Consider the following 18,945-nt stretch of genomic DNA (forward strand, 5'->3'; position numbering starts at 1 on the left):
TCCTCAAACCTTAGCGACTTTACAAAGAGGACTAGCGTACAAGTAAGGGCGTGCCTTTACCTGGGGGTTTGCCCTGTGCTCCCCTCCTTCTCCCTGCTTTTCACAAAGGTAGGTTTTCTAACCCTTTTGCTTGCCTTAAGGGTCCCAGCTCATTTTCCCTTGTCTCTGTCATTTGCTTTGCTACTCATAGCCTCTCTCAACGCAAAGCTGCTTTATCCCCTCCTCCTTCAGCAGCTGCTCTGTCCTCTGCAGGCCCCATGGGATGCTCTGTCTGGAGCTCTTGCCTCCCAGCTCTCTGCCAGTTTAGTCTGTCTCCGTGATTTACTTCGCAAGGGTTTTCTTAATAGCCCCCACTGCTCTACGTCTCAGTCATGCTCCAGCATTACCTTCCTTGACTTAGCAGTTGCTTTTGCGATAACCAGTTTTGGTCTTTTTCTGGAATGATTTCCTCCGAGTCCTGTTGTCTTTGCCTTCTCCTGCCTCTCTAATAGAACTTTTCTTACATCCTCATGAGTATACCCTGCCCAGCTTCAGGGTCTGGTTTTCTGTGGTTATAAGGGGCTCTTTCTGTGACCCTGTCCACCACTTGCTATAGTCCCTGCCTCTTGGTAATTTTATCCAGTAATAAAAATTAGACTGGCCTCTCTCTGCTGATGTTATGAATTCATATTTCTGTTCAAATTAAAATCTTGACCTCTGTCTCTGGTGCTTGCTTATGTGCATGTTCACCTGAGTCTTTCTGTTTAAGAAGTGTAAGCTCTAGCACTTCCTATCCATCTATGCCTCTGAAATTTGTTCAGGTTTTTTGCTGTCTGCTCATTCCCCTGAGCTCTCACATTAGTTGTTCCTCCTCTGCCCTGCCAAATGCAGGATGGTTGTCTTCCCTTTAAAAGCCCTTTTCTTAGCCTTGTTCTACCTTGTCTTTTTTAGCACTTCTTCCCTCTGCATGGTTTTTGTATTCCTAGCCTCTGCCTCTTGTTGGCTTTCCTCAGGCTGGGTTCTCAGAGAAAGATGGCTTATCTGATCGTGCTGCCTCGTCTGCCGCCCCTTCCTGGATAACCTGGCAGCCCTTTGGCCAATTTCACGCAAATTTGATGGGAGTAGAGAGCTTGGAGATAAACGAGTTCCTGCAAGTCTTGTGAAGAGTAGGTGACTGAGTCGGGGGGGTGGCAGGGGACTGAAGGAGACAGTTTTCTTCAAGGGCTCTAGCAGTGCCTCCAAATGACTGTGCCAGCCATAGGAAAAGCTCCAGCTGAAGCTCGCAGTCAAATCATTAGTCTCAGAGACAGCCTCCTTCATGATGGCATAGGAAGCCAGGCTTCATTAAGTCCCTTGCTGTGAGGGCTGTGTGCTAAAAATGGTGGCTTGGAGCCCTTTTGTTTTCTTCCGTGTGCTTGGGAGTAGCCTGCAGAAGCATCTGCAGCACTGCTTCACCTGATGCTTTGCCGCAAGGCCTGTTAGAGACACGCCATCCGGGTCTGCCCACAGAGAGAGACCGCGGCACTTCCTCGCTCTCTCCTACTGCCCGGCCTCTCTCGGCCCCTCTGCGGCCCCTGTCTGCAGGTGCTGTTTCACAGTATGGCTGAGCTGGTGGAATATCCCAGCTGCTAATGAAAAGCGTTGTTTGCCCCCATCCCCGAACCCCAAAGAAAAAAGTGTTCTTGCTGTCTTAGTGGAAACAAATAACTCTTTCCTTAGGTCATTCTTCTTTCGGCTCACTATGGGGGTGAAGCACAGGGAGAGGAGTGTGTATGTTGCTAGGAATAAGGCGAGTGAGAAAGCAAGACTGCTTTTTTTTCCATGCAGCTGGTACCTACATCAGCTTAACTGCATTGTGAAACCACATTTCTAAACAGAATTTTCTGGGATGAGGGTGTTTCTGCTGCTGTTTTCTCTGTAGGGGAGCTGGTGCAATGAGGCTGCCCTGAGTAGGTGCTTGGTGCTGAGCTGAGCTAAGTAAGAGCCTGTAGCAGCAGCAAATGGAATCCTGTTGGAGTGTCCTTCACAGAATGGTTGAGGTTGGAAGGGACCTCTGGAGGTCATCGTCATCTGGTCCAAGCCCCCTGCTCAAGCAGGGCCACCTAGAGCAGGTTGCTCAGGATCATGTCCAGATGGCTTTTGAATATCTCCAGGGATGGAGGCTCTATACCCTCTCTGGGCAACCTGTGACAGTGCTCAGTCACCACTGACAGTTTTTAAAAAAAAAAAAAATAAAAATTTTTAAGTGTTTTCTTATGCTTTCCAGCTGGTCAGTCCCTCTTGGTGCATGGGGTCATTCCTCCCCAGGTAGGAGAATCGCATCTGATTGTCCTTCTTCCTTTTTGGTAATAGTATTGTGTTATGAATGCACATAGAGGGAATGATTGTACCTTTCTCCCTCCTAGACTGGAAGCAATAGTAACGTAAATGCTTCTGCATCTCCCCCCCCCCCCCCCCCCCCCCGCCCTTTCCAAATATGAGAAAGCACCTGTCCTCCCATTTGAAATGGGAGCCTTGGTAATTTGGTGACAACTGCTGATAGTCTCTGTAGCATGTCAAACTAATAAATTACAGTGTAAGGAGATGAAGAATTCTGACATCTTAATTAGCAATAAGAGGCAGCAGGTAGCTGAAGAATCTCCCTGGATCTGTGTCTCTCTTTCAGGGTCAGTGTCTAATGGTATCACAAGAGGTTTGAGAGGCAACATCTTGCATATTGCTGGTGCTTAGTGAACAGAGAAGAAACCAGAAGAATCTGGGGGGGGAATGGAAACTGTCTGCTATTGTACAGCCATGCTTTGTATTCTTGTGATCCTTTATGGTGGGGTGGGAAAATTGCTTTAGAGAAATGCATGCTTTTAGCCAATACACTTGACTTTGGGGATAACTTAATTTGCTGTTTACCTGCAAGCTCTTTCTGCTGAAGATGTACAAGATGGCAGCTTTGCCTTGCAAATTGGATGTTCTCACATGCTAATGGCCATGGCTGAGGGGCACAAATGTTTCTTTAGCATGCCAGAAGGAAGTGGGAGAGATTGCTCCTGGCTGCATTCATTTCTAGATATTACACTTCATAACTTTTTGCAGTGCCACTTCTACAGAACTGTGTGCTCAAAAGGAGATGGGGAGCAGGTGCAGAGCCCATGCCTAAGGATACAGCTGGAGTGCTGGAGGAACAGTGTGGTTTGGGAGGGAGGGGTGTGCAGCAGTGTCATCAGCTCTTCAAACCTGTCCATATCTAACAGATTATTGTTAAGTCTCTCTTCTCAGAAAGCAAACGATTTGGGGTTGAGCAATTCATAAATGGCTAATTGAGGGAGCTGATTAGGAGTTAGGGGCAGAGTCTTCTGCTCTGGCCCTAGCCCAGAAGAACAAGCATGCAAGTAAAGGTCCTAGAGAAAGTCAGGGTGCTGAACTCCTAAATGTCATCCTTGCCAAAGTAAGGGAAAACCTAGAGTCACTCAGAGCAAGGGGGAGGGGATGGAAGCCAAATAAGCAACTTCCAGGAGTATGGAAAGATGGGCCAAAACACTGGAGTTGCTCTTTGGAGGTAAAGGGAGTCACTTGTGTGTGCTCCCTCCCTCCATTTGTTTCAAACGAAGAGAGCAAGAAGCTTTGCTTTTTCTTCAAGAAAAGCAAATTTGAGGGAAGGTAAGGAACCAAGCTCTCTGTAGATCAGAAGCATTTTGAGACACGTCTTCATGAAAGAGAGGGAATTCTGTTAATGAAAGACCAGGTAGTAAATGCTACTTCCTTTTGGCAAGGATAATGTGAAGGTGAGATCTGGGACTCTACGCTTTTTTCTCCTGGGAGAGTATTTTAAGCATCTGGGAAGTTATGAGGTGAATTACAGCAGTAACAGGGGCATTCAGTTGTTTAATATTGGGAGGGATTGCAGAGCATGCAGGAAAATGAAAAAAGAAGTGACATTAAAACATTATTGACTGTGAAAGAAAATGAAGTTTCTTATTGTCTGGGAGTGAGTGATCGTGCAGGGAATAACGTTTGACAATTCTAAGAGTGACCCTGGCTGTTGAGCATGTAGGACCTGAAGACTAAAGAACGATAATAAAAAGAAGTACAGAGGCTGCAGGGCATAATGAACTATGTCAGAAATTTCCTGCCTAGCTTTGGCACTCGAGCAATTTCATTTCCCCCCCTCCTCTTGATAGGCTGGGAACACATGCAAGCTAAGAGTTCAGCGATCTGAAATGTGTGTTGGCAATTCATAGCTTTGGTACTAGCACGACAATGCTGAATCTTTTAGAGGTCTGGGAGCAGTACTAGAGATGCCAGGGTAAATGGTGTGTCCTTACATGTATTTAAGAGCTAAAAGAACAGAAGAAAAAACACACTTAGGAGTCTTGGGAGACTTCACTTTTTGTGCAGGTCCACACTAAATCTTACAGTGGAGTACCTGTGGTTACAGCTTCAAAGCTCAGGCTGGGAAGGCAGTAATGAAGCCATCACTGCTTTTCATTGGAAAATAATAAAAGTAGGCATTGCCTTGGGCATTCCAGCAGGCCACTGTAAATGCTGCTGTGTATTGTAATGCTTAACCAGACCTGGAATCAGCAGTCACTAGGGCATGTATTCAGTGGGCTGTAGGAAAGAAGAAACTCCTGAGGATAAGACGCAAGGAGCAGTGCAAGTTAGGAGCAGCGCGTAGGCAAACCAACAAAGACTTCCTGCCTGCGTATTCCCAGTATAAGTATAATCTGCCAGGGAGCTTCTGCTTGTGTATTTTTCCCATAATGATAAGGATAATGATGGTATGGTATATGAAGAACATGCTGATCTGAGAGCTGGAAAAGGGCTGGGAAAGTTCTGTTCTGACCTTGGAGGAAGAGAAATAGTTGATTAAATAGATTCATGGGACGGGCTCTACCTTAAGTACAGAAAAGAGCCTATAGTGCTATTGGAGCTCTCTGCTGTTCTGTGGCATTAGTCAAAACTGGTGTCTCCTATGGGGAATACAAGGATTGCAAATTCTAAGGGTGTCTCTTTCTCAGCATCTTTGCAGGAAAACAGTCAAGCTATAATAAGCAGTAGGTGTGTTGCACCAAGATACTTGAGCCCCCAGCAGTCATTTACCATTATGAACCTGAGCCAGCAGGACAGTCAGCTCAGTCTTTCCTCGTACATCAGCACGTATCGTTATTCACCTTTTACATCAGGTACACCTTGATCCACCAGCTTCTTCAAAGCCCGTGTGAAGTAAGGAGGCTGTGTACCACGAGCTGCCGAGCTCAGGGACCTGTGTGCAGAACGGCTGCCCTGCCATCCTCCTTCCTTTTGTTAATATGGGGTATTGCTCTTTTCTCCGACCACAGGCGTGGCCAGTTGGCTTCTGGATGCTTGGCTCCATGACTTTTCAAAGTAAAGCTGTACTAGATTGAAGAGTAGTTTCAGACTTCAGTGCAGCCAAGTAACTTTAAATCTGCTTTCTGACGGGATGATTGAAAATGATAGAACTGTAAGAGCAGAGAGATCTGGTGTCATGCATCCCCTGGGGCAGGTTCATCTCTACCTATGGTATTCCTGAAGAAGGTAAATGTCTGTCAGAGGGAGATGTAGTGTGAGAGACTTCAGTCTCACAAAGCAGTCTCTCTGGTGCCTCACTTTCCTTGCTGCTGGGAAGTTAAAAATATACCTAGCTCCCATGTCCAACCTGAATCTCTGCTGTTCAAATCCAAGCCTATTGTTTGTTGTCCTCTCAGTGTCCAACATAGATAATGAATTATTCCTTCCTCCTTCCAGCGTTTTTAGATGTTTAAAGGTTGTAGTAATAGAGATGATCTGTGGCTCAAGAATATGCCATTCTAAAGCAGTGTTAAAACTAGCATATTTTAACATGCCTAATTGTAGACACAGAGAAGGAGCAGTTAGAGGAATGTGACATCCATATAGTATGAGGTTTGCTTAAAAAAAAAAATAAAAATCACAAGGGCAGATCACATTTAACACTGTGCAGCTGTAGAATACCAATGCCGTACTGGGGAAAGTGAGGAAGTCGTCTGTCAATATGAGGACCAGATCTGAGAAGAACCAAAGGATGAAAAATGGCTCTGATCTTGGCGAGGGGGTTGGATGTCTGACTGGATGCATAATTATAGCAGAGGTACAAGACCTCTTTTGCAGTCAGAACTTGGGAAGCTAGTCACAGGCCAGAACAATCTATGGTGATTAAAAGAAATGTCACCTCTTTCATATTTATTGAAAAAATTTTTCTTAAAAGACAGTAAACATCTGCTGTGGAAGTGAGCGGCTGTGAGACAGAGCAGCTAGCAGAGATGAGTGAAAGCAGTTGTGTTGGAAGAACAAAAGGCTTCATTGGCGGCTCCTGTCTCGTTTGCCTGTGCTTTGATATTTCCCCACTGATTGTGATATTTCCATACCAATTATTGTATAAATTGTTCCTGGCTGACCTCTCTACTTAGCCATCCTTAGTTGGCTCAGCAGTGGGAGGAATTTGAATGAGGAATGAATAGCTTTTTGAGTCGGTTCAGGAAGGGACGGTCCATGTGCTGGGAGTGGTGGGACGGTGGCAGGAGTGGAGGAGGAGGATAGGGGATCAGACACCCTTGGTAGCACGATTTAAACATCAAAGCATAAGGGAGGAGAACAGGGACAGAGTTGTTTTGCAGGTGGCTCCAGCCAGCCTTTCAGTACAGTGAACTCTTGGCATGACAAAAAATACATCAAGCAAAATACTGTATTTTCCCAGAATGAGGCTTTACAGTAATAAGGGCGGGTTACCACATGTTTTCTTCCGATAGCATTGTTTTTTTTCCATCTGGCAGCAGGTTGCAGTGTACAGAGATTGTCCCTGCTGTGAGTCATTTATGCAAAAATTAAGCTCGAACCTGATTTTTATTTGTGCGCATTAACAGGAGACTTCACAGAATAGCAGGCGCGTGTTGCTAGAAGATTGCCTCTGTTTTGGTGTTGCCTGTTGGGGCAGAGTCTCCCATAGAGATTACGTTAGTCTTCAGCCGGTGAAAAGCAAGACGGCCACTTGAGGAAGTGTTCTCAGTGGCTGGACAACGGTGAGCTTGGAAGAGCCTTCTTGAAACGAAACACTGTTTTGTAGGCATCAGTCCCTGCTTTTTCTCTGGACTCCACAGCAGGGCTAAGTAAGGGGCTGGTCTTGGCAAGAGCTGTCTGCGTCCTCCCCGGGGGACAGAAGGGAGAGAGGAAGGGCCATCCCCTGGGAAGCATCATGCCTAAGGGAGATAGAAAAATTAATCTGAATTAAGGTGGAATGTGAGCTTGGAAGATGTTAACTGTCCCTGAGCAACTTGCTGGAAGCAAAGGCGTGTGCAGGGCACGATGCTCCTGTTTTGGGGTAGGGGAATGGAAACACTGAGGAGGAGCGAGTTGCGGGGGAGCCCTGCCTTGCTGGGCTACAATTAACTGTGCGTGCCCCATTACTTTGTGAAAGCGGCCAGGGCACGAACTGCTGCAGCTCGAAGGCTGCTTCTGCCTGCTCTGCTGTTCCCCGTGGTCTGCTGCCCGTGAGCTGCAGGCTGTGGCATTGCCCTGCAGTGCTGCCTGCCTTGTTTGTGGTGGGCTGCGAGCATATGGGAGGCGGGGGGGAAGCAACAAATTAACAACACTGGCTAATAAAGCAACAGCGCTCTTGGGCTGGATGAAAACGCTGTTTCCTTGTTGTGGGCACGGCATCCTTTCCTCGCCCCGCAGTCGGAGCGGGGTGCAGGTATGCCTGCTGCCTCCTGTGGTGTTGGGCCAGGCTGAAGGCGCTGAATGCAGGCAGAGGAAGAGTCCGCTGGCACTCTCCTTGCCTCAAACTGCACCGTGCTGTGCGTTGGAGAGCGAGGGCCAGCCGGGTGGCGAGCCTGGGCTCCTGCACCGCTCTCGCCTGGGTGAGCCCCAGACCTGCGGGAGGGCAGCAGTTGCCACAGCCTGTGATGCTCTTGATGCTTGCACCTGCTCTTGGGTTGTGCGTGCCCAGGGTTCTCTCTCACGCTAGGAAGTAGGCGCTTTAGCATAACTGCTCGTTAGCACTCGAGTCTGAATTGTCTTCATTACGGGGGACTTTTTGCCAGATCCTGTGGTCTGCTGCAGATGCTAATTTGTCATAGCCAAATAGGATTTATGCACGCTTCCCTTCCTTCCCTGCACATGGGCACAGGCTCCTGCTTCAGTTCTGAGGGTGTTTTGGGGGAACCAGTTCAGTTGGCCATGTTCAGAGCGGGGATAGCCATGCTTCTAGAGAAAAAGCTGAAATGGTGCCTTTTTTATCTTCTGTTGTAGTATAGCTAATGCATAGTCTGGAGACCAGATGTGACCCGTATGGCTGAAGAGTATAGCCTGCAATGACGCAGGTTGTGAAGGGGCGTGAGGACAGCTGTACCGGTTCAGACTAAGGGTCTTCCATCGAGCTCAGTATCACATCTCAAAAAGCTGTAGGTGACAGTTATGCAATTGTAGCTTGTTTTGGGAGCCTCCCAGACCTGATGTGGTCTACCTACTTAGTAGTCCTCTTTCAAGTACTTGTCCCACCCGCATTTCGAACCGTGTAAACTTTCCGTATCCACAGCATCCCTCAGCAGGGACATCCCCCAGGTCTGCTATGTGCAGCTGCGAGAACTGCCTCGCTTGTTATAAAACTGGATCTGACCACTTTTGGTTGATGGCCCTTGGTTTTTAAACTGGAAGAGATGGTAAATGGTCAGTTCTTGACCATCCTCTCCCTGGCATGCATATTTGTATACACCTTTACCAAATGCTCTCAAAGGCATCTTTTTTCCAGGCCAGAGTCCTCGCCTGCTCCATTATTTCTTACGTAGAAGCCATTCCCTGGTGTTCATCATCATTGTTGCTCTTCTCTGATGCTTCTTCAGGAGCACTTATAAATTGAGCAAACAATGGTAACAACAAAAAAAACCCAAATGTGTGTTATGTATTCGTGCAAGGGACGGGGAGAGGTGGGAGAGGGATCTCTTTGGAAATGTTTTCTGTGTAATAGTTGTAGTCAAAGGCACAAAGTAATTTTTAAAGGAAATTTAGGATTAGCATTATCAGTTATTGAAAAATACTGCTTTAGAGCTTCCAAGTGAAGGAAAACTGCTGTAAAGCTGCAGGGGTAGAAACATCCCCTCAAGCCACATAATCCATTTGATGTTCAGCACTGTCAGCTCTACGCTTCTGGAAGATATGGAAAATATAAAGACTTTTTTTAATTGCTCTCTAATGATTAGAGATCCAGGATAATACTCCTTCCAAGAGCTCAAGTTTCTCTTTTAGATTAAAGGTCTACTTGCAGTGATTATTGATATCTAAGATACCTCGATGCAACTTGCTGTGGTGCCTTTGGATGTGGTGTTGGCATAACCCACACTCTCAGAGATGGGGAGAGTGTGTGTGCAAGAGGTTCCTGGTCATTCTGTCCCTGATTTTTGTTTATTCTTTTGGTGTGTCGGTGCTGCGGCAGAGTTTCTCTGTGCGCAGGCATCCTTTCTTTCATTACGCTCCCCTATCCCTTGCGATAAGCCTTGAATCAGTGTTCTCGGATACAATTTTGCACACCTGTTCTTCTGAAAGGGACCTGAAGGTCCACTTCCTTCCCAAAGAGTGTTTGGCACTTTCTGAAATGGCACATCTTCAAAGTATTTCAAATCAGGCACCTGAAATGACCAGTGATGTCTGGAAAACCTGAGCTCTGAGCTCTACATGTCTCCCTGTGGAAAGGTCAGATCTTGTTGTAGTCAGCTGACGTTGCTGGGAGGGTGCAGATTTTGCAGCGGCAAAGCGTACTCAGAAGCTGAGCTGCTACAGCGCTTCTGGGTGAGGTGCTTGGCTGGCCGGGATGCTCGACGCTCCTTTCTTGCCCATAGATTGAATGGAGAGGCATTGAAGTTCTGGCTGTGATATGACAAGGGACACGCAAACAGCCGGGTGACTCTGATACTGCATTTCTCCCTTGCCTTTCACCTGCCTTTCAGAGCTGCTTCGCATGACATTTGCCATGGCCCTGGAGCCTGCTGGGCGTAGAGGAGACGGTGGGACCGGGCATCTGCTGGTGCCCGAGTCCCGCACGATCCCCTTGCTGCTTGACCCTGAGTCTAATCGCCTGGCTGCACCACCTCCTCATGCCGCTGCCGCCTCCCCTTTCCCCCGTGCACCTCCTGTCTCCCAAACAGGGCCTGGGAGATGGGTACACCAGCGGAAGCGTTGGGAGCTGCCTGGCTGTTGTTTGCCTTGCTCTTAGCTTAAAAGGCCGGCGACAACAGCCCTCATCTGTAGGGGATAAGGATCAGGGAATGCTTCCTCCTTATCGCAAGGGATTTGCTGCCTTTTGGAAAAAAACAGATGCTCAAACCTATCATTTCTTATTAATTTTAAAGTAGCTCTTGGCTCGCTACCTCCTCCGTATCAGCCCTTGCATTGTCAGTAAATTATATTGGATTTGCAATTAAAAGCCAGCTGTGCCAGTGAAGTACCAGCCAAATGCCACCCTAACTGTCTCCTGGGCGTCCTCGGGGAGGTGTGGAGCACACAGCTCCTCCTCCAGTGAGCTCTTCTCTCACTTCGAGAGGGAAAGATGAGAGTTCAAAATGGGATCTCAGGCACATTATTTTTGTTAATCAGAAGGCTTGCTCGCTAAGAAGTGCAGTTCTTTTCTTGACACTGCGTGTTCCTGGATATAGCAATTCCCAGAGCTTGAAAACTGCCAAACACCCTTCACAGTGCAAAAAGTTAACTGTTTGAGGCAAAAACTTGTAGTGGTGGATGTCCGTCTCGGGCTGATTGGTTTTCTCCTTCCCTTTCGCAGTTAAAATGATTAATTGGAGAAGTATCTCTGCCTCTGCTGTGTGGGGGGTTTTAAGTGTTGAAAAGCATTTGTGCCCATCTGTGTTGGAGCAGGAGTTTGCGGCCAGGCGGGGGGAAGAGCACTGCGGGTGTGCTGCTCCCTGCCCCTCTGGAGATCCACCCGCTTCAGCCAGCTCCTGAGCCTTTGTGCCTCACCTCTCGGAGGCTGAACGGCGACTTGCTGCAAGTTGTAGCAAAACCCCGACTGTTTTGTCTTCCTTCCACGCTGAAACTGGGCAGGGCTTTTTCTGCACCGGCTTCTTCTGTCCCTCAGCTGCTTGGGCTCCTGGAGCCAGAAGGGGAAGCAAGGAGCTCTTGGGCTCCTACCTCTCTCACTTTTGGCTGGGTCAGGAAGGTGCAGCAATCCAGCACAAGAGGGAATAGGAGAGGAGGAATGTAGAAAGTGGGTCTCTTCCAAACCTGGAGCAGGACTCCAGCTTGTAGGGTTACAGACAAAGTCCCAAAATCCACTGGCAGGGGAAGAAGGGAGCCCACATTAGTGCTGGCCATGAGAGCGGTGGGATTTGACACCTACCAAAAGGCTGCGTGCATCAGGGCGCAGAGATCTGCACTGTGGGTCCCTGAGGTCGTGATCTTGCCAGCGAGCTTTGGAAAGGCCAATATGTGTCTGTGATAAAATGATGTTCTTCAACTGGATAGTTGGAAAACTCCTCCAAGAATTCCTATGTAAAAAACCCAGCACTGCATTAAAAGCCTGCAAAACAAGGTCGTGCACTCAGCTGAGCAACACCTGAATGAGTGTGTGTGTAATTCCTACCGCTGCATGTTTGCCTTGTGGTGCAATTTTAATTGTGTCATTGCGTGCAGGGTATCTGTATGCTGTAGCAAGGCTTCATGTGCATACAGAAATTGTATTATGAGCTGTCTTTAGGTGTGCAATAAAGATCTTACCCTTCCTGCTGCTTTAAAAACAGCTCACTTCAAAGGCTGTAGTATTTGCTTTGTCCTTTGGCCTTTACAGGGTGAGAGAAGAGGCTGTCTGCACCTTAGATGTGTCAGTCGTCTCTAGCGGTATCTTTCCTCAGGATGAAGAGATTGGTACAGCAAACAGTGGGGGAGTGCTTGCCTCTGTTGTTCCTCTCCCTGTTCGTTTCGAACGTGCTAGCTTTCCCTGTCCTCCCCTTAAATCACATTATTTCATAAAGAGTAAAAAGAAACGTAATTTGGAGGAGCAGTGAGCTGAGCCCAAGTTAATAGCTCGAATTGCACTCCATCTGTTCAGCTGCATGGCCTGATGGATGTTCTGAACCCATTTTTCACAATTTGTTTTAAGCTGGTGAGAACCATCTCCTGGCTCCAGTCCAGGCTGGCTGTGGGGAAAAAACTTTGTATCTGGACATCCATGTCCAGAGGGTGGGATTGAGTCAGTAATCTCCAGATGCCAGGCTACCTCTTCAACCTGCAAGTTGCTAGTTTTTGAAAGATTAAATTCTCCTCTGGACTTGAACATTGTTGTCGAAAATTAGAGGCGGGGGGGGGAACCCAATGTGCACACGCACACAGAGGATGAAATTTGCAAACGTGATTATGCAGGACCCGCTTTAAATCGGCTTATTGCTGTTTTATGATGGTAAGCAAGCAGTCACAGAAGCCAGGGTGATTGGCCTCACCATGCGCACATGCTGCTGGTAACTCAATAACCGATGAACACCCACCGTGGTCTCCAGACCTCAAGCCTTTGATGTAGCAACAAACAAGATAGATTGCTGTAATTTATCTGGCCCCTGGGGGGCTGCGCTGGTAATGTGCCATGAGCCCAAGGGCCAGCCATCCATAATCTGTGTAAAAATACAGCAGATCGCAGTCGCCGTGCTGCAGGATTGTCTTTGTTCCGTGCCGCAAGAGTTTGCGTGTGTACAATGCACAGTACCGGGTCTCAATTTCCAGCAGCCAGGGGCAGTAAGTCTTAGTGTAATATGCCCACTCCCTCTATTAACTTTAATTGTTTTTGTTATGTACCAAATATACTCCTTTCAAATGGGCTTGGGACGGCAGTGCCGGAAACATGGTATTTCCCCGTATGCCTTTACAAGCGTAACAGAGAGACTGGAGAAGGCATGCTGGGTTGAGGGAAGAAGAATGGGATTTTGTACCAGCTGAAGCCTCCGGATAGTTTGCTGACGGAGGACAGGTGCTTGTGGCATTGCTGTTGGGTGGCCCAGAAACCCAAGGAGAGGGAGCGTAGCCTCCAGGCTTGCATGTGGGCCTCTCTCCTGGTGGAAGACGGTCCTGGTTGGGCTGTGCCAGGAGGAGAGGGAGTCATTGCCGAACTGGGAAGCCCCACCAGTGGCATTGGGGTGCTGCAGAGCAGCCGCGTGCCACCTCCTAGTGCCCTCCGGCAGCAACCCGTGCCTGGGATCGTGGGATGATGGGGTTGGAAAATAATAGTACTGCAAACAAAGCCCTGTCAGCTTGAGTTTCTGGTTTGTTGCCATGTGGCACAGTACCTTTCCGTGCCTGGATTCTTATCGTGACCAAAGAAAGGTTTTATGTTATCTCAACACCACATTTTTCATGGGGCATTTTAAAAAACCCTTCACTTGGGTCAGCTAGAAAGCTGCAACGTGGCTGGGGGGGGTGCTGTGCCAGAGCCCAGCGTGCCAGTTGTAAAATGGGGCGTGAGGGCTTGCCTTGCCAAGCGCGGCTGCAGAAGGGCTAGGACTGGTACACCTGGGAGGAGGCTCGGGGGCCGCCTGCCAAGAAATAACGCTGGGCTCCTCTCCTCCCGCAGGCATGGCCTTGGCCCAGCGGCAAGTGGCGGTGCAGGAAGGTCCCCTCTACCGCACGGAGGGGTCCCACGTTACGCTGTGGTGCAAGGTGAGCGGCTACCAGGGCCCGGCGGAGCAGAACTTCCAGTGGTCCATCTACCTGCCCTCGGCCCCCGAGCGGGAGGTGCAGATCGTCAGCACCGTGGACCCCTCCTTCCCCTACGCCATCTACACCCAGCGCGTGCGCAGCCGGGGGATCTACGTGGAGCGGGTGCAGGGGGACGCCGTCCTGCTGCACATCACCGAGCTGCAGGACCGGGACGCCGGGGAGTACGAGTGCCACACGCCCAACACCGACGAGAGGTACTTTGGGAGTTACAGCGCCAAGATGAACCTTGTGGGTAAGCTGTCCTGCTAACGGCGTGGCTGGGGCAACGGGGCATCTCCCAGCTGGCATGCAGCAGAAACCCATAAACCCCTCTCATGCCATGTAGTCCACATAAGCCATCAGAAGAAACACCAGTGAGGAGAATAGGAGCAGAGAGCAGGCAGCACAGCGGTGTGAATTGCAGGGAATCATGGTATAGAGACATGGGAGAAATCAAGCTTTCTCCAGTAATAAGACCCTTATAAGGAAGAGAAACTAGGCAGCATAGCCAGAGAGAGAAACGTGTGAAGCCATGCCTGAAAGCAAGAGGAATGTGGAACTGGTTTACGCAGAGAGAGGGGTAGGGAGGCTGCTCCAGGTGGCATAAGCTGCAGAGGAGAGAGCCCTGTGCCAAAGGTGGCGAAATGGCGGAGTGGGGAAGAGAGCAGCCATAAGAAGCAGCACGTAAAGGGAACGGGAGAGACGGTCATCTTCAGGCTTTTAACAGAGGGCAGTGCTGAATGCATCCTGAAACCAGCACACCGATCAAATTGAGCTGTCTGTAGATGAATGTGGGGGAGTTGGTTTGGTTTTTGTTTTTTTGTCTGTGTTAGAAAAATCGAAAACAGGTTCTTTAAAATCTGGAGTATTTCCACAGCGCCTCTCTGACTAGCTGATTTGACCTTTTCAAGCTTCAGCTTGCTTTCTGTATCTCAAAATGGGATTGGATTTGAAGTCTCTAAGTTGGCTAACAGCAGTCAAATAGCTTCCATTGAACTATTTGGCTGAAGGACTCCTAAAAGAGCTCCTCCACAGCAGAGACACCCCTCTAGCAAATTTAAGCCCGCAGACAGCAGGCTTGCTTTCCTTGGGAGACGTTTGTGAGCCTGCAGGTCTCCAGTTTGGAAACCACTTTGGCATTATCCAGACGTGCTAGCCAGTCAGGGTGTTGCTGCTTCAGGCCATGTTGACATAGGAAACCCATAGTGAAAGGAGCTGAGGTGTGAATTTAAGTCAAAATAGCCCTCCTTTGGGCTGCGCACCTTGGCTCCTTCCCTTGGGAGGTGCCAGCCCAGCCACTCTCCCAGGTGAAGCCCCATAGCCTGGGTACAGGTGCTTGTTTAGTTGCCTGCTTTCCCATCTGAATACTCTTTTCTTTTTTTGTTGTTTTTTTTTTTGTAGTTCCGTGATTTGCTTCAGGTGTCCAGGTTTGCAGTTCCTCCTTTAGTTTAAACAAGTCTGAGTCAGCGCTGCTGCTGCTGTAAAGTCACCTCAGGGAGCGAAACCCATTGAAAACCAACTCTGGGTGGAAAAAAAACATGCCTGGGTGCAGGGTGGGGTTGCAGTAGTCAGGGTTTGCAGCTGGGCTCCTCTGCCAGGGAGCTGCACCATGTGGAAACCAGGCTGTGAGCTGGGGCCCTTACAGGAGAGCCGTAAGAGCAAGTGAGAGTAGCTGCATTAGCCGCTGGCGTGGGGCACAGCGCAGGATGGGACTGCGGGCCAGCGTGGCCAGCGTGCCCGATGGCTGGGCAGCGTGGAGCTCCTCCGCTGCTCTCCCCAGGGCTGGGGAGCCAGTGCCCTCCAGGTTTTAACTGCAGCTCAGCCGCTGCTTCGGTGGCCAGCCTGTGGCTTGCTGGGTGAGATACTTCTGCTCTGTCCCACCCTTGCCACTGGTACAAGGCACGTAAGATTTGGGACTCCGTAGACACCCATGAATAGTACTTTGACGACATTGGCTGCGGGGCTTATGTCTGTCCGGGATGCTCAAAAAAATTGATCTAAAGTAACTTTTAGTGGATTAGTTAAATCACATTATGCCCCTTCATGGATGCTTGCGCTCAGAATTTGGGGCCCTAATTTGGTTTAGCTTGATTCACTTCTGAAAATCCACTTCAGAAGTGACTTAGGGTCACTTGTGTCTTGAATGTGTGTACCTGCATAGGTGTTTTCTGTGGTTTAACCAAACTCTGACAGAAACCGAATTTTCCAGAGTCCCCCCTGCGACGACCTGTAGACAACAAGCCCTTACAGAGGGCCTCCTGTCTGGCTCCCGATCACATGAACCGGTGCTGACTTCGGCCCTGTCAGACCCTGAAGTCCTGCCAGGGAAACGGGCTCCTCTGTGCAGGGCTGGGCAGAGCACGTGCCCTTTTTTTCCCTGTTATTTAAGCTCTCAGCTACAGGTCCTAGGTCTTCAGGCTGGTTTTGTTGCTGCAGACAATATGCAAGAAGAGGTACACGAGAGCAAAATGAGAGTTATTGTTCTCATTTTCTCAGAAACAGAACCAAACTTTTTTTTCTTTGATCCAGTTACGAATTTTTAATTGACTCATTAGATTGAGTGTCTCTTTTGGCAGCAGCAAAGCCTGGAGGGAGACAAGTTTGTTAGCATCTCTATTCTCTCTGGTTTTGTGTTAAATGGATGGGTTTGGAGCAGTGTTGGTTTTAGACTTGCTGCTCTGGGAGCTTTGAGTTGTTGCGTCCTGTGGTTTAAGGGAAGAGCTGAAGGAAGAGGCTCCTCTTTTCACCCGGGCGATACAGCCCTGTGATGGGGGAGCTGGATGGGGCACTGGTGCAGCACTATGGACCTCTCAGCTTGCAGCAGAGCAGCTGGGATGTGTCTTTGCTCCTGCCGTCTGAGCAGCGTCGAGGGCTATGTATCCAGGGTTCTGCAGCTGCTAAAAAAAAGTCTTGTCAGCTTCAAAGATATGCTGGTTGAGCTTGAAAGTACATTTCTATCCACCTCATGAACAGCAAGCGTGGTTGGTTGTCCCTCTCCCATTTTTGGTGTCTCCACTTGAGGTTCTTTTTTGTTCATCGAGATCTTGGCCAGGATGTAGTACCACTCTGAGGACCTGAAGTCTCTGATGGCCTGGAGTAAGAAGTGCTCCCCAGGCACTTTGTGGGACTCTTATCTGAATTTAGGCATGCAGCACAAGTGCTAATCTCACTGAAGCTAGGAATGAGGCCAGTAATGTGGTTCAAGGGCTTTCTGCTGGGCGGAAGTGTGTATCAAGGCTTAATCACTTTCACCAGTCTTCAATTTACTTCACTTGCTTCAAAAATAAGTCATCTTGTATCTTGCTACCCCTCTTCTCATCTCCTCCTGAGCTACATCATTGGGAAGAAGGAGTTATACCTGGGCTGTGTTAGGAGGAAGAATTTAGGACATCTCAGATTGAGTTGCAGGGGATGAGGGAGGTGGCAAAAAAAAAAAAAATGGGTGCAGCTCTTCAGGATGTGGTGGAACCGTGGCCTTGTGATTGATTTATTGAGAAAGGATTAGCCCATGTACAAAGTCTGCAACTCCATTGTTTGCCGTCAGAGTTCAGTTCCCTGAGGCTGACACGAAACTGCTGAGGCTAATTCATGCTTTTTTACTCTACTCAGAGTGGGGGGGAAAAGATTTTTAGATTGCACAAGTGGCCTCCCACTCATCTAACACCAGGCACGTTGCCTAAGGTAGATGTTGAGGCAATATCTGCGATCAGAGGACAGAGAGGGACAAGTCTGGAGAGCAACCCATCTTTGTTTAAACTGCATGCATCCTTCTCTAAGTTGACTAAAGAGAGCCTAGATGTCAAACTTGGGTTGGGCAGCTGATGTTGAGTGAAATGAATTCTTCTAGTAGTGGCTGAAGACTTGGCTGCTTTTGGAAACTTCCCCCACGGGGTTCCTAAACAACTGATGGAAATTTTGGTTTTGTGGTTGAATTGGGAAGGCACTTGGGCATACTGAAGAGGGGAGTTACAAAACTGGATCGATGAAATGGGGGATCTGGGGACCATGCACACCTGACTGGCAGTTGTATCCGGGTCCTGGCCTGCTTGTTGCTGCCTGTAAGAAGTACATGGGCTGCTCCTTCGCTTTTTGAAGAAGTTAAGGACCGCAAAGAATTTGCAGGTGAAGGAAAGCACCATCCCGGTAACATAGCATCACCACTGGCAGGACAGCAGTATTTTCCAGATTGTCATTGGAATTATCCCTTGTCTTAATAACTTGAAATATGAGCAGAAGAAGAGGTTTCTGTGCAGTAATTTAGGTGGTAAAGCTCCAGGGGTGCTGTGCAATGTGAGATGCTGGTTTGTGCTTCTCATCTTATGTTGATGGGTAAATAAACTTGTGTTTTGCTGTGGGGTAGAAGTGAGCACATGGCAGTTACTTCAGAGTGCGTGAGTCACTGCAAATTTGTACTCCACTATATCTCTGCAACGAGTTGTTTGTGTGCCTGTACCCTTAGGTAACAGTGAAGAGGCTCAGGTCTAACCTCTTCAGAAGCTTGAGACTTTTATGTCAGTGTTGTTTTTTTATCTGCGCTCCCAAAAATGTTGAGCTGTTTTTCAGAGTAAGTGATTTGATGGAAGAAATCAAGCTTTGAGGTTTTTCTTAAACAGGTAGTGACAGAGTGGGAGAAAGGGTTTCAAAGCACTTGAGGAGGTCGCAGCTCTTGCACTCTTTATTTTGGGGGAAGCAGCTTTACAGCATCAATCCTAAATGAGTTAAAGCAAGAAAATTAAAGGGGTTTGGATGAAGGGAGAGACCACAACCTCCATGGTACTGCAGAGTGGGAAGGAGCAATTTTGGTGCAGACTTGAGAAACAAGCAGTGCTCAGACACGGCTGTCTCGGCAGCAGGCAGGAGCTGCTGTGGAGCTGGTAGTGCCTGCAGGGATGGTCACCAGTGTCTCCTTCCTGCCAGGAGTAGGCGAAAGGGGGACAGAGAAGATTCACACTAGCTAGGTGCTATTCATTGGCACCTCTGTCCACCCTCTCAGCCCGGCCACGCTTCTGGTCTCTGCTATTTCTCACTGGTCTCACCCTGCCTGGGTAGGCTGGTGCCTTGATCTCTGACCTGTTCCCCCAGGTCCTCCCTGGCTGTGATGGCTCCCAGGGCCTGTGTGTGTGTTTTTGGCTGGCAGCCCCATTGTGGTGAAGTTTCAGCATCGGGTCAGGCTTGAGGGTGGTGGTGGGCAAGGGCACTGGTGGGATGAAGAGCCATCTGCCTCTGCCTGAGGTCAGTGCTGGCTGCAGCTGG

The 18,945-nt window shown here is 48.7% G+C and overlaps 1 protein-coding gene across 2 annotated transcripts in view; it reads left to right on the forward strand.

Annotated features, from left to right (window-relative positions):
* Positions 1–18,945, forward strand: part of IGSF3 (immunoglobulin superfamily member 3) — a 102,048-nt gene that overhangs the window by 14,573 nt on the left and 68,530 nt on the right. For both annotated transcript variants that reach the window (XM_072885676.1, XM_072885685.1), the window contains exon 2: positions 13,568–13,945. In XM_072885676.1, the coding sequence (XP_072741777.1) occupies positions 13,568–13,945 (378 nt within the window). The remainder of the gene's footprint in view (positions 1–13,567; positions 13,946–18,945) is intronic.

This window comes from Ciconia boyciana, chromosome 1 (assembly GCF_034638445.1).
Source record: "Ciconia boyciana chromosome 1, ASM3463844v1, whole genome shotgun sequence".
In the NCBI taxonomy this organism is placed as follows: Eukaryota; Metazoa; Chordata; class Aves; order Ciconiiformes; family Ciconiidae; genus Ciconia; species Ciconia boyciana.